The sequence below is a fragment of the Crocuta crocuta genome, unplaced genomic scaffold (assembly GCF_008692635.1).
Source record: "Crocuta crocuta isolate KB4526 unplaced genomic scaffold, BGI_CrCroc_1.0 scaffold18, whole genome shotgun sequence".
Lineage (NCBI taxonomy): Eukaryota > Metazoa > Chordata > Mammalia > Carnivora > Hyaenidae > Crocuta > Crocuta crocuta.
In genome coordinates, this window is record NW_027532589.1 from 5,035,146 (window position 1) to 5,057,969 (window position 22,824).

Genomic DNA, 22,824 nt, shown 5'->3' on the forward strand with positions numbered 1-22,824 from the left:
TTCTGTCTTTTTTTTTTTTTTTTTTTTTTTGCCATTTTTTCCTCCAAATGTTCCCTCCCCACTGACCGAGGTATCTTATCAAACAAGCCTCACTGGCTGGTGAGACTCCGAGCAAACCCATTCCTTCCAGACAAGAATATGAATAGGGAAGGCTGCCTCTTCTTCTCCCCACCTCACTGTATACCTGTGGGTGAGACAGAAGACCCCCAATCCCCAGCAGAAAACTTTGCAGGGACAGATCAGGATTGTCAGGAAGATAGTAGGACCTGTGGATATTCAGCACACAAAGGAGGCCCCCCATAAAACGTTCCTTATTGGTGGCTAGGTCCATCGTGAATAGCCTCATTCCAGAAAAGAATGCCGATTTTATGGATACATGGAGAAATGGAGACACACAGATGTGTCTTTGGCAAGTGATAGAAACAAGTGAGATACACCGGCCAAATGCTTCTGATTACCTTCCAGGTTGGCAAACCAGAGAAAATCCAGGGCCCATGTGCCAGGTTGGAATAGAACATTTACGAGAGGAAAATCAAAAGATCAAATTCTGTGACTTTCTAAAGCACCAACCTTATGGGTGACTTACGAGTCAGGTCAGATGCCTGGGAACAGTAAATATGGCAGATGAAAGATGAGTTCCCAAAGCCCCTTAGTTAAGGATGTATGTAACTAATTTACAGTAGTAACTAATTAAAGCGAGAAAAGCTGGACAGGCCAGTGGCAATTCTTTATGCACAGCCCTGAGGCTGCCCTGTCACATTTCAGCAGTGCTTCGTGTCACCTGGCACTTGGTATCTCCTTGATGGATGACAGCGGTTGTACACAGAGTAGCTGGCATAATGTCCATATGTTCCATTTGCTACTTGTTAACCAAGTGACAGGTGCTGTCCTCAGCACCTTGCGTGCTCTGCTCCATTGCATCCTACAGCCCTATGAGAACTCTTAGCGTCACCTTTTTACAGCCAAGGACACCAAGATTTGGGGAGGCCAGATGTCTTGCCCAAGGCAACAAGGTGTGTCTGACTCCAGACCCTGAGCTCTCAACCACTCCCTTAAGCTGAAAGAGTAACGATACAGGATCCTTGAAATAGGAAAGGAAGACAACTAGAATTGTATCACAAGACTCAGACTTTAGGTACACGCTCTTTTGTGAGGGAAAAGTTAGGGAGATTAATAATAGCTCTCAGCCAGACCTTGTATATTCTTCTTGCCTTCGGGGTCCCTAGGTGTCCCTTGTTCAAGATGATCATTTGATGGCATGTCAGTCTGGGCTGGTTTGAGCTCAGCTGACCAACAGCATTCAGTGGACTTTGCCCAGAGACCAGTTCCTGTACTTTGACCAAACTCTGTACCTTTACTGCCCATCCAGAAGGGCCAGCCCCAGGGAGGCCCAGGGAGAGGCCAAGGAGAGCATGACTCAACCCTGTCTCCTGCTGGAAAAGCCTGCCTTCCAGGAGACTGAGAGGGAACGCCAGCTTTCCTTATAGAACAGGCCCTTCTGTGGGTCCCAAGGGGCTGGTATGGGAAGGGTACAGATTTGCCCAAAACCAGGCAGCAGCAACAATAGAGGAATAAAGGAAAAGCTCTGGGGGTAAATAAGTGTGGGAGATAGTGGGCTGAGCAAACAGAAATATTTCTTTAAGAAGTGGCTTTATAAAAATGAAATATGTTTGTTATAAAAATGTGTTTCATTACTTGATCTTGATTAAAAAAAACAACAACAGGTGAAGCCAAAGGAATTGATGAACTCCCTTGATATAAGTGATACTCTTAAGGGGCACCTGGCTCAGTCAGTTTAGCGTTAAGCACCTGACTCTCGATTTTGGCTCAGGTCATGATCTCACGGTTTGTGGGATAGAGACTTGCATCAGACTCTGAGCTGACACTGTGGAGCCTGCTTGGGATTCTCTCTCTCCCTCTTCTATCCCCCATTCATGTGCCTGTGCACTCTCTCCCTCTCTTTTTCAAAATAAATAAATAGAAACTTTTGAAAAGTGATATTCCTAAAATTTATGCTAAAATTAAGAAAAGAGATTATAAAGGGGTGCCTGGGTGGCTCAGTTGGTTAAGCGCCCAACTTTGGCTCAGGTTATGATCTCATGGTTATTAAGTTTGAGCCCAGCATCGGGCTCTGTGCTGACAGCTCAGAGCCTGGAGCCTGTCTTCAGATTCTGTGTCTCCCTCTCTTTCTCTGCCCCTCCATGTCTTGTGCACTGTCTCTCAAAATAATAAAAGAACATTTTTTTAAAAATTAAAAAAAAAAAGAATAGAGATTGAGGTCAGAGCCATTGCCTCCTTCAGCTGCATGCTTCAACTTCAGCTAGAATCTTGGGGGTGCAGAGAAGGGAAGTAGCATCCATGCACTGTTCCCCCCACCCACACTCCCTGCTCCTCATGGCTTCCTGTTTTGTGATATTATCTTACCTTATCTCTGTTTACAGCCTTTGCATTCTGCTTGTGACCATAAATGCCACAGTTACTTAGTTTCTATTTAAGTGGAAACAGGGTGTCCCCTCATTCTTTGCTCCCTGTTTTCCTTACTCTAAATTCTTCATGTCCGTTCTTTCTCCTGGCTTGTCTGGATTGTGTAATCCAGCGGCTTGTTAACCAAAGTTTCCTGGAGGCTACATATCGAGAGTGCCTGCGTGTTTGACAACGTCCCTGTAGCCTGTCATCTTGAAGGACAGCTTGACTGGCTCTAAAAGTCTTGGTGCACAGCTTTGTTCACTTCAGAGCTGTGTAGACATTGCTCAGTTGCCCTTTGCCTTGAATTTGGGTAAAGATTCGGGCTTTAGGATTCATGGAAGACTTTACCTCTCTTCCATTTTATGCATTTGCTTCTTGGTGTGATGGTGAGTTTCATAGCAGGGTTCATTCAAGTTAAAATAGCTTCACTTCACCATCTTCTACTGGAAATGCTGCTGGGCTTGCTCCGCCTGCTGCTGGGTTTGCTTCCTGCCCTGTGGCCCCACATTTGCATTTGTTCCAGAACCAAGCACTCAGTACCTGCTGTACATCAGGTACTGTGATAGGCCCTGGGCTGCCCAGGGAGCAAAACAGTCCTGCCCCCGCCTCTGATGTCCCAGTTCGGGGGAGAGACGCAGGCACACGAGGAGGACACTGTCCAGAGGGTAGAAATGGTTGTGAAGAAAAAGAAAGTAAGGGGATGTGACCAGGTGACTGCCCCCTCTGGTGATCAGGACCAGGGGGAAGAGGGTTTTAAGCACAGGAGCCACCAACGCTATGAGCTTGGAAGCCCGGGTTGTCTGGAGGGTGTGCCCGAGGGGAGACCGAGTTGGAGAGGCCTCGGGGACCTGAGGAGAGTAGGAGTCGGGGTTTGGTTCTGAGCCGGGAGGGAGTCCAGTGGAGGGTTGGAAGCCGGAGGCGGTGGCGCGGCCTCGTTTCGCTCCTGAGGGGAGAGTGGTTGGAGGCGTGCCAGGAGGCAGCAGCTTGTCCCCCTCAGGAAGGAAGCCCAGTGCTCGCTTCTGGGAGCGACACAGAGAAGACCAGTGTGGCCCCTGTGCAAGGATCGCGTGCAAATTCAGGGGGCAGTCCATATTTAAAAAAAAAAAAAAGGAAGGAAGGAAGGAAGAAAGCAAGCCAGGTCGGCCTGGATGAGTGCTGGCTGTGAAAATGGCGAAGGGTGGATGGTGGCGCGGTCGGGCTTTGCTGAAGGGTCTGTGAGGCTGGGGCATGAGCCACCGGGGTGGCTCTCTGTGTCCCCGTGAGCCGTGGGGAATGCAAGTGCTGTGCATGAAGGACAGCGCCCCGGACAGTGGGCGTGTAACGGGCGCGCCACCCTCACCTCCCTGCCAGCAGGTTGCAGGCTTGCTGGCCTGGCCTGCCTCTCCCTGGCATCCAGCTACTCAGACTGCTCCGCAGCTTCCCACCAGCACAGGTGGGGCCCCCGGGCTGTTCTGATCCTGCTCCCACGGAAAGCATCCTTGGATATTTTGTGGACAGGGAGGAAAAGGAAGATTCCCCCAAAACTCTCACTTTACTGATTATTTCCAGTTTCAGTCACAAAGGCTTGCTGGAGGGAGAAGAGAATGAAAGATTAAAGTAAGTGCCAGGGTAATTGGTTTTCAGCATCTGCCCTGCAGTCGGTTAAGCATCTGACTTCAGCTCAGGTCATGCCCTCATGGTTCGTGAGTTTGAGCCCCACATCGGGCTCTGTGCTGACAGCCTGGAGCCTGGAGCCTGCTTCGGATTCTGTGTCTCCCTGTCTCTTTTTGCCACTCTCCCACTTGCGCTCCGTCTCTGCCTCTCTCTCTCAAAATTAAAAAGGTTGAAAGTAGATCTTCCCAGAGGCAGCCCAGTCCTTGTCTTCTGACCTGTAGAATCGCCTGCATTTGGCACCTTCGTGCAGCAAAAAGAAAGACCAGGTGCTTTGGGAAACTCATCCCAATGGCCTGGCATCATGAGGCCGTTGCTTCTTCCTTTTTTATTTTTTAAAAATTTTTTTAAATGTTTTATTTATTTCTAGGAGAGAGAGAGAGACAGTGTGAGCAGGGGAGGGTCAGAGAGAGAGGGAGTCACAGACTGAAACAGGCTCCAGGCTCTGAGCTGGCAGTCAGCAGAGAGCCCGACGCGGGGCTCGAACCCACGAACCGCGAGATCATGACCTAAGTGAAAATCGGACACTTAACTGACTAAGCCACCCAGGCGCCCCAGCTTCTTCCTTTTTTAGAACCCAGATGGGCCAGGCACAGTTGTCCCTTGAACAACACTGGTTTGAGCTGTGCGGGTCCACTTCGATGCAGATTTTTTTCAATAAGTACAGCACAACTGTAAATATATTTTCTCTTAGGATTTTCTCCATAATGTTTTTTTCCTCTAACTTGCTTTATGGTAAGAATATGGTATAAAATACATAGAACTGATAAATATGTGTCGATTATTTATGTTATTGGTAAGGCTTCAGGTCAATAGTAGGCTATTAATCATTATGTTTTGGAGGGGGTTAAACTTGTATGTAGAAGGGGCGCCTGGGTGGCTCCATCAGTTGAGTGTCTGACTCTTGACTTTGGCTCAGGTCATGATCTCACGGTGTGATGGACTTTAGCACCCCATTGGGCTCCGCACTGACCGTGTGGAGTCTGCTTGGGATTCTCTGTCTCCCTCTCTCTGCCTTTCTCCCACTCCCTCTGTCTCTCTTTGTCTCAAAATAAATAAATAAACTTAAAAAAAAAAAGGTGTATGTAGGAATTCAGCTTCACAGGGAGTGAGTGCCATTAACCCTCATGTTGTTCCACAGTCGACTGTATAAGGTTTTCCAAGAAATACTTCCTCTTCTTGACATTTTATTTTATTTTTAACTTTAACAACAACAACAGCAAAACAGTCTCCACGCCCACCGCGGGGCTCAAACTCACAACTCTGAGATCAAGAGTCTCACGCTCCACCAACTTAGCCAGCCAGGAGCCCCCTCTTCCCGACATTTTAATGATATAATATATGTAATACAGAATAAGTCATTACTCATTATGTTTGGCACAGATGTCGGGAAGGACACATTTATAGGACACACACTCCCTTACTAAGCAAGCATTATCCCAGACCATGTACACTGTTTTCTCCTTTAAACCTTATCCCATTTCACAGCTGAGAAAATGGAGCCTCCGGTAAAGTAACAAGCCACGTCACAGACCTTGCCCGGGGCCCAGTGGGTCAGGGTCTGTGTTGTCGGCATACCCTGCACAGTGGCCAGTGGCCTGTGCGTGTCCCAGTGGGTGGCGTGTGGCCCACGGAGGTGCGTCTTAAAGCCCTTCCTCCTGCAATCCAGTGAATCCAAAACACCGAGTTTGTCGACCACTTTTTAATGGACAGGTTTTAAACTGTGCACCATTAAATCCCCATGCAAAGCTTAGACAGATCAAGAAATTTACCCAAAATCCCACAGCTCATAAAACCCTAAATCCTGGAAGATTAAGACCGATACTTACTAAGGCTTCAAGCATGCGAGCTTAAGTGACTTTGTGATAATTTAGGGAGGATGATCTGTGCTTTCTGAGAATTTCAAATAAAAAGTTATTTAAAGAGTATAACAATATTGTATAATGACACTGTATGGACGTGAAAGAAGAAATGTTTAGAAAAATGACCCTCACCCTGGGCCTAACCACCCTAACAAAGGATGTATTTTCCCATCTCCTGTGGGTGACTGGCCATGTTTATGCATACTTTACATAAATAATCAAGGTCGGGGCGCCTGGGTGGCTCAGCCAGTTGAGCATCTGACTTCGGCTCAGGTCATAGTTTCGTGAGTTCAAGTCCTGCTTCAAGCTCGCTGCTGTCAGAATGGAGCCTGCTTTGGATCCTCTGTCCCACCCCCCCTCTGCCCCATCCCAGCTTGCTCTCTCGCTCTCTCTCTCTCAAAAATAAATTTAAAAAAACAAAAATCAAGGCAAAGATCCAGTGGTATTTTCTGGTCACTTCATGAATCATTATAGTATTTTTCAGTGTCACTACATTTTCTTCATTATACCCATCTTACTGACAGACTAGGATTTTCTTAGCCTTTAGCTTATGTCTCAGTTTTTCTCTCATGTGCCTCCCACCCACCCTGCCCGGTTATTTAACATTATGCCTCTGATGTTAAGGACAGTGATCTGAAATTGGCCCCAGATTGGACGGAACCCATAAAATCTGGGTTTGGGCTTTTTAAAATGAAGTAGTAATGGGGGTGGGGGGGGAGGGTGCTTCTTAACTTTTAAAACATGAAACTTGCTCTCCTTTCTTCCACCGTTAGTTTCTGCCAAGCAGTAAGCCAGGACTGCTAGGCACACCTAGCAGAGCGAGGTTAACACACGACAATCAGTCGCAACCAAGTTCCGGTAACAGAGCCGTGCTAACTGGTGTCCCTGTTAATGGACAAAGCAGTGTACACTCTGGTTGCCCGGGTTACACCCCAGTGTGCTTTATGTATTAGGTGTGGGCTGGGAGCACTTCAAAATAAATCAGCCAGGTCAAGGCAAACATTAATCCCTGCTCCAAAGCTTGTTCTTATTTTTTTAAGTTAATGAGCCGGAGCCAAAGCAGTAGAATGTTTTTAGTCTAAAGCCCCCAGTGGACTGCAGGTCAGATGGTATATTTTCTGACCGAGTGGGTGGTCAAGGTATGGACCTGCAGCACTTTCTGGGGGTTTGTGTTCAGCTGATCCTAGGTCGGCCGCTAGAACCCATCTCTTCTGCTGATTCACGCTGCCCTGCAGTGACTTCCTGGGTCACAGGTGGATGTCATTTAAAGGTTTGGACTTCTGCTCTCAGGAGGTTGACCCATACCTATTTCTGAAGCACTGAGCTAGGGGTCCCAGGATGGTGAATGAGCTTTGGGGCCTGTCGTCAGCCTTGGGGGCTTGCAGTCCAGGGGGAGAGCTGTAAACTTGAGAAGATTAACAGTTCAGGTGGCACTTGGGCGGACAGAAGTTTAAGGGAGCGAAGGCTCCCAGGGAAGGGGAGTCAAGGGGAGTTTCATGTGATTCATATGTTGAGTGAGTGAATGAGACTTGGTTCATTCATTCATTCAACTAGTATTTATTGAGCTGGGAACACAGTAATGAGCAGGCACCTACTTTTATAAAACTACAGTTAAGGCTAGGGGAAGGCAGACTACAAAACGTGGTCATTTCAGAGAGTAGGATTAAAAAACTAAAAGAAGGGGTGCCTGGGTGGTCAGTTGGTTGACCATCCAACTCTTGATTTTGACTCGGGTCCTGATCCCAGGGTTGTGGGATCTAGCCCCACATCGAGTTCCGTGCTGAGCGTGGAACCTATTTAAGATTCTCTCTCCGCCTCTTCCCTCTTCCCTACTTGCTGTCTCTCTAAAAACAAACAAAAACTAAAAGAAAAGAAAATTTCGCGAAAGGGAATAGCAAGTGCCAAGGCCCTGAGGCCGCAGGAGCCCAATGTGTGAGGGTTAGAGTGAAGGTCCCTCCCTTCCTTCAGGCCTCAGCTGCAACATGTCCTCACCAGAGAAGCCGCCTGCTCATTCTACCTCAAATAGAGCATTTCATTTCACTTGCCTGCCCCGCACCCTGCTTTATTTTTCTTGCTGGTATTCATAGCACGACCTTATGTGTTATATTCACCTATTTGCTTGTTTGCTTTCTGTCCCCAGCTAGAATGTAAACTCTGGGAGATCTGGGACTTTGTTTTGTTTATTGCTACTTTTTGGGTGCCTGAAACATTGCCTGGGACACAGTAAGTGCTTAGTGAAGGCTTTGGATCGACAAGTCAAAGGTCCATGTGGTTGTGCACAGAGAACAAGGAAGGCAGCGGGACAAGATTCAGAGGAGGGCATAGATGAGAAGGGGGGTGCACCAAGCAATTCTGAGGGAATGTGTAGGCCTCTGCAGAGGTAGTGCGAAGACCAGATATGTGAGGGCATAAGGAATCATCTAGAAGGCACACCGAAGAGCCTTCAGTGGAAATCAGAGAGAACATCAGCCCTTCTTGTATCTACTACATTGATCCTTCCTCCCCCTCTCCCTCCTTTCTTTTCTTCCTTTTCTTTTTCTTTCCCTGTTATTGAGCACTTACTATATTCTTTTAAAAAATTTTTTTAATGTTTATTCAGTTTTTGACAGATGGAGAGATAGAGCATGAGTGGGGGAGGGACAGAGAGAGAGGAGACCCAGTATCTGAAGCAGGCTCCAAGCTCTGAGGTGTCAGCACAGAGTCCGACGCGGGGCTCGAACCCACAAACCATAAGATCATGACCTGAGCTGAAGTCAGGTGCCCAAATGACTGAGCCACCCAGGCACCCCGAGCACTTACTATATTCTAAGCCCTTTTGGTACCGGAGATACAAAAGAAAAATAAGGTAAGGTGGGATATTTGACTTCAGAGAGAGCAGTATACTGTCCATCCCAAAGATTTGGAAGGAGAGAATCTAATTACACCAAAATGCAGGAGACTGAATTACTTGGACGGAAACTTTTATGTGTGTTCCTAGCTATCCTTTGTTGCTTATAGCATTAACATCGACAACTGGTAATCAGCTTACAGATTATAGTTCTGGGAGCTCATGTCTGACTCACTAATGCTGATGGATATGTATACATTTATATAACTGACAGCCAGTTATTATGAAGGATCGAGATCAGTGTAAACATGTAGAAGTCGAATCACACAGATTTAAAGAAAAGACCATCTAGAGCCACTGGGAACATTTGTACTCCCCATGGGAAGAACACGGTTGTGTGTGTATCAGCCCCCTTGACTAGGCTTCACAAGGCGAGAAAGAACCCTGTCGTCTCATTTCTTTCCCCTCAGGACTGATCCCAGCTAATGGGAAGATGAATGTGACCGTCAAGTTCACGCCATTTCAGTACGGGACTGCACAGATGAAAATGCAGCTGTGGATCTCACAGTTCAACTCCCAACCGTACGGATGTGTCTTCACTGGAACATGCTATCCCAACATGGCTTTACCGTATGGCTGCTTTGGAATGTCTTTTGTTTCCTCCTAGAAGTTTGTTAAAAAAAAGTCCTCAGGTCGCCATGTCTTCCATTCTGTCTTTCTTTCTTGTAACAGAATGCCATTGAAACCGTACATAAGACGATGAGCGTTCATAAAATACTCCTTAAAATGAACAGTAATGCATAAAATAGCTCTAGGCTTGTAGCAGTAGTTCTTCTTGCTGAGAGAGGAAGAGATGACCAAGAAAAGCTGGTTTGAGGGATACTCGCTTTTACTGATTACTACTACTGGGCTGGTTGAGTTGTGACCTTATGCATGCATTTCATATATGTATATTACACATATGTATATACATGTATATGTATATACATGTTAACTTAAAGTGTATTTATTTTGAGAAAGAGGCGGGGGAAGGGGCGGAGAGGGAGGGATTGAAAGAGAATCCCAAGCAGTCTCCGAGCTATCAGTGCAGAGCCTGATGTGGGGCTTGAACTCCCAAACTGCGAGATCATGACCTGAGCCAAAGTCAGATGCTTAACTGACTGAGCCACCCAGGAGCCCCTACACTTTATTTTAAATGTAAATCATAAGACAGGAACAGCATAACTTTTTTCAACTTTTCAATATGATATTATTTTTTAAATTTTTTATGTTTATTTATTTTTGAGAGAGAGACAGAGACAGAGCACAAGCTAGGGAGAGAGGGAGACACAGAATCTGAAGCAGGCTCAAGGCTCTGAGCTGTCAGCACAGAGCCCAACGCCGGGCTCGAACTCACAAACTGGGAGATCGCAACCTGAGCTGCAGTCAGACACTTTAACTGACTGAGCCCCAATATGACCCAATATGACCTTATAATTATTGAGTGCTTGCTGTGTGCAGTGTCCATTGCAAAGCCCTATGGGACACAGTCCACACTCTGAAAATACAACACAGGAGCCAAAATAAGTCATGTATAACAAGTGACTTCAACATAAGGCAAAAATGAAAATGTGTCGCACGGGAGGTATTTTGTTTTGTTTTGTTTTTCGTTTTTTAAAGAATCATCAGCCTTCAGATCAGAGTAAAGGTGTTAAATGAGATGAAGTTCTACTTTGTAACAAAATGTTTTCAGAACTTCCATTTCCATTTGACTGTAAGCTTATATTTCTCTATCCCAATATATCTGGTTAAAATTACAAGTTTTTCCTAATTCATGTGATTTTTATTAGAGCTAAAGGAAACTTGTCACAGCATAAATACTAACCTTAGAAAATCCACACAGATATTTTGAAAACGATCAAGACATAGCTGGAGTTTCCTTCTCTCCTATTCATGCATAGATACACATCACATGCTAACAACATTAGGCATATTAAAAGTAGAGTAACACCCCTATGTCAAAATATGAATGAATGCCATGATTATATATTTATGTCATGATTTTCTTCCTAAAAATTCCAAGCAGCCTACATCAGCTATAGGATGTTAGTGTGGTCTGCTGAACCCAAATCCTGCAAGTAACCACGGTAGAAATAAAATCGTCCTGGCAATAAACAAGTAGCATTGGAGATGATAAAAGATCGCAGTAATTTCTCTGGTGTTAGATAACTGGCCACACAAAATGCTATTTGCCATCTCATGTCATATGCTGTGATGACAAATGGCTTTCTTAAAGACATTGTTTGGGTGGATTTTTGCTTCCCAAGACATGTCCTTAAATATACGAGAGTGCTATGTGGTAGAAGCACCGTGCAAATGCAGACATATTCTATTTCCAGACTCACGTTTCGGTCACGCAGCTGGAGTTTAATATCTTACATAGTACACTTGACATTTTCAAGGATTACATCTCCAGACCCGCATGTCCCCCCAGACTGTGGATAGTAATAGAACATATAAATTCTATCGTGAAGGAAAAACATTTTCCTGGCCACAGTGTTCTCTGAAAGATTCATAGGTTACTGTTGCTGGTTTTTGTCATTTCAGAATACGGTGTGTGATGGACTTAAGTTCCATGAATAAGTCCTTGTTAAACTTTACTGTTGTCTTCGACCCCTTCATTTCCATTGCCGGCAATTAGATTGCTTGAGGAGACTGATTTTTAATGCCCTCAAAGATTGTGTGTTGTTTCCCAATATTTATAGCAGAGGTGACACCAGCGCTCTGATGACATGTGGACACGGGGCCGCGGCTCACTCCCTAACCCGCTGCCTCTGCCCTGAACATCACGGCCTGTCGGTCAGCATGTGTCTTGACGAAGGACACATTCACTCAGGCCATTGGCCTTTTGGGATGCTCTTACGTGGGCAACGTGAAGTTTGAGACTACTGGTGTATCCCATGTGCTGTGCAGTGGGGGGTCGGGGCTCAGCAGATGTACTGTGACAGTCAGAATGAATGAATGTCAATATATTCCTTTTTCTGGAATATCACAGGCATGAGTAATTATGCTAAACAAGTGTTCACATATTGTCGCTTAAAGCAATGCTTTGCGGCATTGAAGATGACACAGTTCTACTCCATCTCATAATAAAGAACTCTGGTAGCTTTGGGAGGCATGGTAGCAGCACTGTCTACACCTACAATATCTCAAATATTCATCTGAGTTGCTTTTTAAAAGATTTTCCTGGGAGCCCCTAGGTGACTCAGTTGACTGAGAATCTGACTTTCGATTTTGGTCAGGGTCATGGGATCCAGCCCCGCATTGGGCTCCAAGCTAAGCATGGAGCCTGCTTGAGATTCTCTCTCTCTCTCTCTCTCTCTCTCTCTCTCTTTCTCCCCCTGCTCTTCCCCCTCATGTATACGTGTGTGTGCTCATACGCATGTGCTCTATCTCTCTAAAAAAAAAATCTTACTGTACACAGTGGCCATAATCACTCTTTTACTAGGAAGCTAAATCAGTGTAAGATTTCTTTTTTTAATGTAGTAGATTTACTATTGAAACCCAACAGCCTAGAAACAAATCACACTAGTCTGTGAGAGCATTTTTCAGCAAGTTATGTTGACCACTTGTTGTGTTCTTAGAGAAGGTAAGGAAAAGCAGCCATTGGTAGACTATTTTGACATAGATGATTATACTCTGGTATACTGACATTGCATTTATTTTAGTAGACCACTGTTTTATTTATTTTTTATATAAAGCTTTCCTTCCTTCCTTCCTTCCTTCCTTCCTTCCTTCCTTCCTTCCTTCCTTCCTTCCTTCCTTCCTTCCTTCCTTCCTTCCTTCCTTCCTTCCTTCCTTCCTTCCTTCCTTCCTTCCTTCCTTCCTTCCTTCCTTCCTTCCTTCCTTCCTTCCTTCCTTCCTTCCTTCCTTCCTTCCTTCCTTCCTTCCTTCCTTCCTTCCTTCCTTCCTTCCTTCCTTTCTTCCTTTCTTTCTTTCTTTCTTTCTTAGTAGGCTCCATGCCCAATGTGGGGCTTGAACTCACAACCCTGAGATCAAGAGTAACATGTTCTACTGACTGAGCCAGCCAGGCACCCCAGTAGACCACTGTTTTAGCACATAAATTTATTTTCAGTGTAGATATAGTCATTAAGTGACCAAAAGTCATGGTATTACCAGAAGGAACATAAAAATAGGAAGTTTGTGAGGCACCTGGCCAGCTCAGTCAGTAGACCAGGTGACTCTTGATCTTGGGGTTGTAAATTTGAGCCCCCACTTTGGGTGCAGTGATTACTTAAAAATCCTTAAAGGGGTACCTGGGTGGTTTAGTCAGTTAGGCATCTGACTTGGGCTCAGGTCATGATCTCACAGTTCGTGGGTCTGAGCCCCACGTCGGGCTCTGTGCTGACAGCTCGGAGCCTGGAGCCTGCTTCAGATTCTGTGTCTCCCTCTCTCTCTGCCCCTCTCCTGCTCGCATTCTGTCTCTCTCTCTCTCTCTCTCTCTCTCTCTCAAAAATAAATAAACATTTAAAAAAATCCTTTAAAAAATAGGAACCTTGAGCTGTTGGATTATGTACTAATTTAGCATCTGTTTTAAACCATAGATTAGAAGAATTTGAAACATTAAACGCTCTTTCTAAGAAAGGAAATGTTCCTCCAGAAAAGGCAATGACACACATAAATTTCCACCGCCTGCCACCAAAATTAAAGCCCCCAAAAGTTAAGGTAACGTGCGCATTATGCTCAACATGATGGAAGGAACTATCGAGAAGCAAAATACTGACTTTTCCCTCCTGATCTGGTCTCAGGAAATTGAATATCAGAACTTGAGATTTCCAGTGGATTTATCAAATCCATTTGCCGTGGCAACCGTTTTAAACCAAGAACCAGGGAAATTGAAGATTAAAGAATTAAGAGAAGGTAACTAGTTGATTCATTATAAATCAGCCCTGGCAGAACAGGAAGGAATTACTGCTTGTCACGTTTACTGTTAATGAACAGCAACAACAAAACTGAGATTACTGTTACGTTTTGCTAGTAGAAATGTGTTTCTGCCTTTGGATGATTCCGATTTGGTTAGTGGCATAATCGTTGTTTGCTCCTGCCCTCAGTTTTGGACCAAGGCAACGAGATTTCAAAAACAAGACAGATGAAGGAAGCACTGTTTGAACAGAAAGTCAGACAAGACGCTTACAAAGAGATGGAAAATCACCTTAAGTGGTAAATATTGAGTAACTATTTACATCAAGTGAAAATACAGTGTTTTTAGTAATGGTGTTTTATACATGAGACATGATGAAATGTAATAGCTTTTTGGGCCCTTTGAAAAGTTTGATTATTCCCTCTCCTCCACTGGACCTTAGAAGTTTCCATTAGGACTCAATTATTGTGGCCAGATACGTTCTTTCCTCAGTGTGACCAGACAGTGGCAGGACCAGGACACTGCTCCCTTCGGCCACTGCTCTGTCCCCCGGGTGCCCCAACTCTCGGCCCAGCATTAGCCCCCAGTGCCCTGGGCAGTGTGCCCCAGGGGCCTTCCGGGGAGCCCAGCAGTGCAGGCCGGGTTAGAGGAGGCTCCCAGGGGAGGTTCTAAAACTCAGCGGTGAAGCTTCTGTCTTGTGCTCCTGCAGTCCAAATCGAGCCCTTCCCACAGTTTGTCACCAGATCATACCAGATGCATCCGTGTGCACAGACTCCATGAAGGTAAACGTTAGGAACTCTTGAATTGAGCTAAAAAAAGAGACTCTCAGAAAGTCTTTGAGAGGCCACCCCGTCCGCGTCCCACCTCCGCACTTCCCAGACAGAGGGAAGGTGCGCTGAGCCCCAGGGCCCTCACAGGTGCCCCCCGCGGCCACCCTGCTTGCACAGAGGACCTACCCTTAGTTTCTCACGGAAGCACCTTCTATTTCTGCAGCAGTCTCTATCTGTAGGCTGGCCTCCGTTAAATGGGAAGAACGCCAAGTAACTGTAGATCATTTCTTAAAATACTCTTTCCCTGTTATAAAAAATGGTCGCATTGTCTTTGTCGAAAACCTGAAAAATTTTTAAGTGTAGAGAACGGGGAAAAATCGCTATGATCGCTGTTAGCACTGGGGTATTTCCTTCCTTCCATACTTCATAACACACCTCAAATCACACCCTGAACTCAACTTTGAATGCTGTGTTCCTCACTTAATATTTTCTTCCAACTTTTTTCTGGAAAGTTTTTTAAACCTGCCAGTGACAGCCATATATACTTGACATGGGTTCGCCAGTTGCTGACATTATGCCACACAGATGTCCCCTCAGTCTCCACACACACACACAGATGCACACGTCACACATACCTTTCACTGATCCGTTGGAAAGTAAGTTGCAGATGTCACGAGGCTTCACTCCTAGGGACTTGAGCATGTAGTTCCTAAGAGCAAGGACATTCTCCACCATTATCATAATCACGTCTAAGAAACCTAACGTCGATACTGTAATATTACAGTATCATCACCAGCCTACATGCAGATTTACACAGTTGTCTCAATAATGTCCTTTCTATCTGGCCATTTTGTTTGTTTTTGGAGGGGAAGAATCCAGCATCCAATCAAAGGTCATATAATATGTATTTAGCTTCCTGGTCTCTTCACTCTCCTTCAAGTCATAGCTACTACTTATTTTGAACATGTGCCAGCCTCCACCATCAATACAATACATACCAGAGTTTTCTAGAAAAAATTTTAATGTTTATTTGTTTTCAAGAGAGAGAGAGAAACAGAGCATGAATGGGGGAGGGGCAGAGAGAGAGGGATACACAGAATCCGAAGCAGGCTCCAGGCTCTGAGCTGTCAGCCCAGAGCCCAACATGGGGCTCAAACTCGTGAACCGTGAGATCATGACCTGGGCTGAAGTCAGATACTCAACCGACTGAGCCATCCAAGAGTTTTCTAAACTGTGGTAAAATTCATAAAACACAAAGTTTACCACTTTAGCCATTTTACAGTGTACAATGCAGAAGTTTTTCATGTATCCACAGAGCTGTGCAGCCATCACCATTACTCAACTCCAGAATATTTGCCCAGAAAGAAACTCCATACCCATTAGGCAGTCACTCCCTATTCCCCTGCCCCTCCCCCAGCCCTTGGTGACCACTATTATATCTCTCTAGATTCGCCTATTCTGGACATATCATTTAAATGGAACCATACTGGGGTGCCAGGTGGCTCAGTCGTTTAAGCATCCAACTTCGGCTCAGGGCATGATCTCATGGTTTGTGAGTTCAAACCCCACATCAAGCTTTGTGCTGCTAACAGCTCAGAGCCCGGATTCTGTGTCTCCCTCTTTCTCTCTGCCCCTCCTCAGCTCTCACACTCTCTCTCTCTGTCAAAAATAAACAAACATTTAAAAAAATAAATGAAATCGTACGTACCTATATGGCCTTTTATAACGGGCTTCTTTCATTTAACATGGTTTCAAGGTTCACCTACATCCTAGCACCTATCAGGGCTTCGTTACTTTTTATGGCTGCCTATTATTCCATTGTATGGCTGTGGGCTGTTTTGTTTATCCATGTATTAGTTGATGGGCATTGGGTGGCCTTCCTTTGTTGGCTGTTGTGAGCAGTGCTCTTGTAAGCATTCCCGTACAAGTTTTTGTGCGAACACATCATTTCACTTCTCTTGGGTATGTACCTAGGAGTGTAATCGCATGGTCACGTGGTTAGCTCTATGTTTAGCTTTTTGTGGAACTGCCAGACTGTCTTCCACGGTGGCTGCACCATTTCACATTCCAGCATACAAAAGTCCGTGTTTGTCCACACCCTTGGCAAGTCATGGTCGTCGTCATTGCATCCTAGAGGGTGTGAGGTAACACATCAGTCGTTGTGGTTACGATTGGCATTTCCCTTGTGAGTAGAGGTGCTGAACACCCAGATTTTTTAAATTTATAAATAGTCAACATGTGTTGCCAGAAGAGCAGCTTCATTTTGTAGAACACATTCTTCATCTCAGTCATGCTGCTGTGGCCTCGACAGTACCCCTCCCCCCCGTGGCCCTCCTCCCACATCTCAGCACCCCTCCTCAGTTGTAGAGTACAGCTAAGACCTTCCGTCCCCACGTCGACCACAATATTCTGATCCTGTCTGGAAGCTGATTTTTTTTTTCTCCCTAGGCAGGTGCACCTCGGCAAAGATCCTATGTCTTTTAAATTTAGAAAAGACCTTATTGAAGAGCGGCAAAGAGAGAACACCAAGTACAAGGTCAGAATCACTGTGAACTTGGGGTCACTGATTGCACTAAACAGATTGAATCCCGGCTCTGCGCAAGATGCCACAGCAGGAGACAGAGAACTTAAAGTTGGGGGGAGGCAGCCGCTGACGAGTTAATTGTTAACCATAAATCAAGGCTGGCCGTGTACTGTGGGGATTTAGAAGCCAGAGAGATGAGAGAACTCATTTAATTGAAAAGCCTTCTGGAAGACACGGCGTGGTTTTGAAAAGCCACAGAGGACAGAGGCAGTCAATGCAGAGGAAGGGAAGTGCCTCAGATTTAGGATGGAATTCTGGACTTTAGGTGTGTCTGTCCTGTGAGCCAAAGTTAGAGGGACACAAAGACAGCAACCAGGCACCACTCCAGGTCCAAGTCAGAGATGCTTATGGGGGCTGAGCAGAGAGCAGGAAACTGGTTGAGGGGAGGGGGCCATGGCTGGGTCGCCAAGGCAGCGCCTGTGGATTCGGGGAGGGGAGGGTGGAGGCGGGAATGGTGGGGCTGGGCCACACCCCTGGGCTTGCCATGGCATGAGAGACCTTGTTCCCTGAGGATAGGTGCAGGGCACACTGGGGACAGGCCCGTGGTGGCTGAAGCACAGGACACACATGGGCCAGAGGAGATAGGGCTCTGCTTGCGCCTCCTCTCTCGGGGGCTTGGACTGGGGTGGTTGGACTTGCAGAATCTGGGTGGTGTCAGCAACAGAAATGTATTTTGTCACCGTCTGGAAGCCAGCGATTAAGGTGTTGGCAGGGTTGGTTCCTTCTAAGGGACATGAGGGGATGGTCTCTCCTCGTGGCTTGTAAGTGATCATTCTTTTCCCTGTGCCTTCCCGGTTTCTTTCTGTGTCCAAATTCCCTCTTATAATGGACACCAGTCACATTGGAGCAAGGCCACTCCATGACCTCATTTTAACTTGATTATATCTTCAAAAACTGTATCTCTTAATACAGTCACATTCTGATGTGACTAGGGGTTAAGATTTCAACATATGAATTTGGAAAGGACATAATTCAGCTATAACACGTGTATTTAAGCTTGGGAGTGTGAGCTTCCCACACTCAGTGCTACATACAGAGGCAGCATCGGGTGGGAGGGACTGGGGAAAGACAGGTATCTTGTCAGTTATGAATATATTTCTCATATAGAATGCATTTTTCCTCCTACATCTTCTTCCTGATTGGAATCCAACCCAGATATTTGAATACATTTATCGCACTTTTCTTCCTTTTTTCTGAGATAGACAAAAGAATATAAAATCACTGCATTAATAAATCTTAGCACTGAGGGAAGGCACCTATGAGATTGGCATTTAAATTTAGCTTGATGGGTAGATCAGTTTCTCTGCATGTGATTTTAAAAACAATATGTCAAGTTTTCTGTTCACTTTACAATGGATGATATTTTCTTTAAAATATGTTTTTAATGTTTATTTATTTTTGAGAGAGAGATGGAGCGTGAGCAGGGGAGGGGCAGAGAGAGAGGGAGACACAGAATCAGAAGCAGGCTCCAGGCTCTGAGCTGTCAGCACAGAGCCCGACGCAAGGTTCAAAGCCACGAACCAGGAGATCATGACCTTAGCTGAAATCCAGCGCTTAGCCAACTGAGCCACCCAGGCACCTCTTGATTTTTGTTTTTGGTGGGGTTTTTTTTAATGATATTTTCTAACTGTTTTAAAGATCAAGGTGATACAGGCATGGCATGACCACATTGATATGACCATTAAGGCTGGAACTGCCAGCATTTGGTGGACAGGCCAACCCAACTGCATTCATGTGGCAAGTGTGTTTAGTGAACATTCATGATCTATAAGATTCTGTGCTGGTGAATAAGCCACTTTCCCTGCCCTCAAGAAGGGCATAGTCCAAAAGGGGCATAGAAACAAGGGATGATTTTAACATGTGCCAATTGCAGTAATTAAAGGATAAAGAAAGGCAGAAGGTAGGATGATTGCTAGGTGTCCTGCCTTGATGCTTGCTAGAGATTTTATTTTATTCTATTTTATTATTTAAAAAGATTGTTTTCAATGTTTATTCATTTTTGAGAGAGAGAGAGAGTGTGAGTGGGCAAGGTGTAGAGAGAGAGAGAGAATCTGAAATAGGCCCCAGGCTCTGAGCTATCAGCACAGAGCCCGACACGGGGCTCGAACTCATGAGCTGTGAGATCATGACCTGAGCCAAAGTTGGACACTTAACCTAGTGAGCCACCTAGGCGCCCCGATGCTTGTTGGAAATTTTAAGTTCAACTTGGGGCATGTTTTGGGGGGCATGGAGGGCATCCAGCTGGCGGCTGAAGGAACAAGTCTGCCTCAGCAGATAGGTGACCAGTAGACCAGGGAGGAGCGCAGTGACCTGGGGAAAGTGAATGGCGGAAGAAGCTGGTAACTCAAGACAAGAAATCTAGAGAAGCTCCTGATTTGCGGGGTTGCAGCAGATGATGAAGAAGCCAGAAGGGAAACGGTCAAGGAGGTCAGGAGAACTGGACTACACTGAGAAAACAGATGGGGACAGAGCTGGGCTGGCAGGGCCCGAGAAGAACACATCACATTTGGCCATTCGGAGGCCCTCGTTTGCTGGAACATGTGCGGAGGTAAAAAGCCAAATTGCAACCTGTCGAGGAATGTACAGAAGTGAGTCGATGGTTTCTTGAGAAGCTGAGATGAGCAGGGGCGAGGAGTGTGGGCCTGGACCATTAGAGGGGAATGAGGGGTCAGGGAGGTTGGTTTCTACCTTGACGCACTCGAGCGTGTTTGTACCCCGAGAGCAAGGAGCAATCGCAGAAGAAAAGGCTGAAGAAGTTCGGGAAGAGGCCGTGGCTGGAGGGGAAGATTGACCTTGAGCATGAGGAAGGACTGTGGTATAGGCAGGCTTGCCTGCAGAGAGGGGCCTGTTGAAGACTGCGCATGGCCTTAACTTTCTGGGTGATCCAGGAAGTAAGTCCAGCTGCAGAGACAGCCATGAGCAGGGGCTGGAGAGAGGCGGGCAGAGAGAAGTGAGCGTTTGCAAAGGTTCCCGGAGAGCAGGAAAGGAGCCGTCACACCCCTAACGCCACTGGCCAGGACCCCGAGCCCCACTGCAGGTGGACTGTTGCAGACACTCTATTCTGTGTGTCCAGGAAATCTCTGGCAGCTCAGACCTGGCAGGTGACCCAGCGGCAAGGAACACCTGGAGGAGTGGCATGTGGCAGAAAGGGGTGTGGAGGGAGCAGAGGGAGTAGGTATTATAGCAAGATGCTGGGCTTCTACTCGGGAGATGGCCAATGAGAGTAAATTCCAAAATGTGCATTGTAAGTAAGTAGAGTCTTAATAAAAATATAACACATCACCGTCCTCTCTCTTCTGGCTGACAGCCTGTTTGCCATTCCCTTCTTTAAGGTGCTTATTTTATTTTGTGTTTAGTCGTGGTGAAGGATTGGCCTCTCTCCCACGAAATCCATCCCAGACTCAGCTCCCCAATCCGTGCAGATCAGAGCAAGATGGCTCACCAGTTGGTGACAGTAATACAATTGTCTTGTTTCTCTTGGTAGTGTGGGGGATCAGAATACCTTCCTTTTCCAGTTAAGTCTTCAAAACTGATTGCAAACAGGGGCTCCTGAGTGGTTCAGTCGGTTAAGCATCCAACTTCGGCTCGGGTCATGATCTCGTGGTCTGTGAGTTCGAGCCCCGCGTTGGGCTCTGGGCTGACAGCTCAGAGCCTGGAGCCTGCTTCGGAATTCTCTCTCCCTCTGCCCCTGCACCCCTCACGCTCTTTCTCCCTCTCTCTCAAAAATAAATAAATATTTTAAAAAATTTCTTTAATGATTGTAAACAGTGTACGCACAAACCAAGCTAGATTTAGAAGTCACTCTAATCAAAAACACAGATAGGTAAAAACCGGGAAGTTTTTGCAGTGTGCACCATCCCCTTTTCCATGAAAGCAGGGATATGCAGGGGCATCAATCCAAGCCCCGTGGCTCCTGGGGGTCAGGGAAGCAGGAGGTGGGGAAGGGGAGCCGCCTCGGGGACGCTTCCTCCAGGGAAGGGGCAGGTCCCATCCATCTGCACCACCTAGGAGAGGGGGTGGACTCACGGCCTTTGTTAAACCAGATGCTGAGATAATCTGCTCTGAAGAGGCTGAAACTTTACTGCAATGCTGCATTTCTTTTAAATGAAATCTCTGCACTCCCGTAGTTACACGGTTTTCTAAAATCCTTTCTGTGAATTTTAAATGTCTTGGAAATGATTTCCAGAGCTGCTGTCCCCTGGTTATGAAAACAAAGCGCTGGATTCGTGCATCTGCACCCACCCCCTGTGTTTAAACAGTGAGTGTAATTATAATAGTCACTTTAAACTACTGTCACTCGCTCCCGGCCAGACTTCATGGAGGGGTCCTGCCAATCAGTGGATGGGTCTATCAGTTTTAACGAGATACGACATTGTGCGCATTTGTATCCACTGTTAATATTTTTGTTTGATTAAAAAACCCAGCTAGATAGAGGAGATCCCATTTTGGATAAGGAATTCCAGCGCCTCAAGACAGAATTCAACCACAAACGGGTTGTTCATAATCTAGAAGAAGTAAGTAACTTTCCTTTATTTGGGATCTAATTTTTGGCACCCCTTTATATGCTTATTTTTAAAACACTGAATAATTTTATAGAAATGCTTCTACTAAAGTGTGCCTGGGTGGCTCGGTCAGTTGGGCATCCAGCTTCAGCTCAGGTCATGATCTCACGGTTCATGGGTTCGAGCCCCACATCAGGCTCTGTGCTGATGGCATGGAGCTTGGAGCCTGCTTCGGATACTGTGTCTCCCTCTCTCTCCACCCTCACGGTCTGTCTCTCTCTCTCTCTCTCTCTCAAAGAAAATAAACATTTAAAGGAAATTTTTTTAAGGGGCCCCTGGGTGGCTCAGTGGGTTAAGCGGCTGACTTCAGCTCAGGTCATGATCTCACGGTCTGTGAGTTCAAGCCCGGTGTCAGGCTCTGTGCTGAAAGCTCAGAGCCTGGAGCCTGCTTTGGAGTCTGTGTCCCTGCCTCTCTCTGCCCCTCCTCCATTCGTGCTCTGTCTCGCTCTGTTTCTCAAAAATAAATAAATGTTAAAAATTTTTTTTAATTTTTTCAAAAATTAAAAAAATGCTTCTACTAAGAGAGGCTTACTGATTTTTAATTTACATTTATGTTTTAATTTACATTTTCACAGTGTTTTTTACTACATTTTTGCCAGTGAAGCATCAAAAGTCATAATGTTTCCCTTGAAATTAACGGCATTAAATTCTTTGGCTCCTTTCTGACCCACTACTTTCTCCTTCTTGGTTTCCTTTTTTGGTTTCTCTTTGCTCTCTGAGCCCCTCTGCAGGTCCTCAAGGTAGGTCCCTGGCCTCTGTTCCTTGCTTCCTGCACGACAGGAAGAATACATGACCAGAGGTCAGAAGCCAGCATCCTGATCCCTGCTCCACCATAGTCGGGGACCACGGAAAAGCCCTCTTCGCCTCTGTGCCTCAGTGTCCCCAAACATAGAAAGGGGACAGTGGCCACTTCGCCTGAGAGTCCTCTGTCACGTGATAGTGTCTGGTTAAAACCCTCAATTTTTATTTATTTTATTTTTTAAACCCTAATTTTTAATTTTAACAAGGAAAGAGTTCTTCCTAATATTCCTCACCCCCACCATTCTCAATTTTTATTTCTGCGTCTGCCCCCTCTGAATGTTCCGACCTCCTTCCTTCTCCCGACATTGAATCTGGCCGTGAAGTCTTGCCTGCTGCGCCCCCACAGAACCACACCTGAGCTCCAGCCTTCATGTCTCACCCTCGACTAATCCAACAGATTGT

The 22,824-nt window shown here is 45.9% G+C and overlaps 1 protein-coding gene across 3 annotated transcripts in view; it reads left to right on the forward strand.

Annotated features, from left to right (window-relative positions):
• The window catches only part of CFAP221 (cilia and flagella associated protein 221), a 104,199-nt gene that overhangs the window by 40,410 nt on the left and 40,965 nt on the right, over positions 1 to 22,824 (forward strand). For 2 of the 3 annotated variants that reach the window (XM_077779614.1, XM_077779615.1), the window contains exons 8-13: positions 9,276 to 9,435; positions 13,389 to 13,509; positions 13,593 to 13,704; positions 13,896 to 14,004; positions 16,924 to 17,011; positions 21,484 to 21,573. In XM_077779614.1, the coding sequence (XP_077635740.1) occupies positions 9,276 to 9,435; positions 13,389 to 13,509; positions 13,593 to 13,704; positions 13,896 to 14,004; positions 16,924 to 17,011; positions 21,484 to 21,573 (680 nt within the window). The remainder of the gene's footprint in view (positions 1 to 9,275; positions 9,436 to 13,388; positions 13,510 to 13,592; positions 13,705 to 13,895; positions 14,005 to 16,923; positions 17,012 to 21,483; positions 21,574 to 22,824) is intronic. The other variant, XM_077779616.1, reaches the window with a different exon arrangement.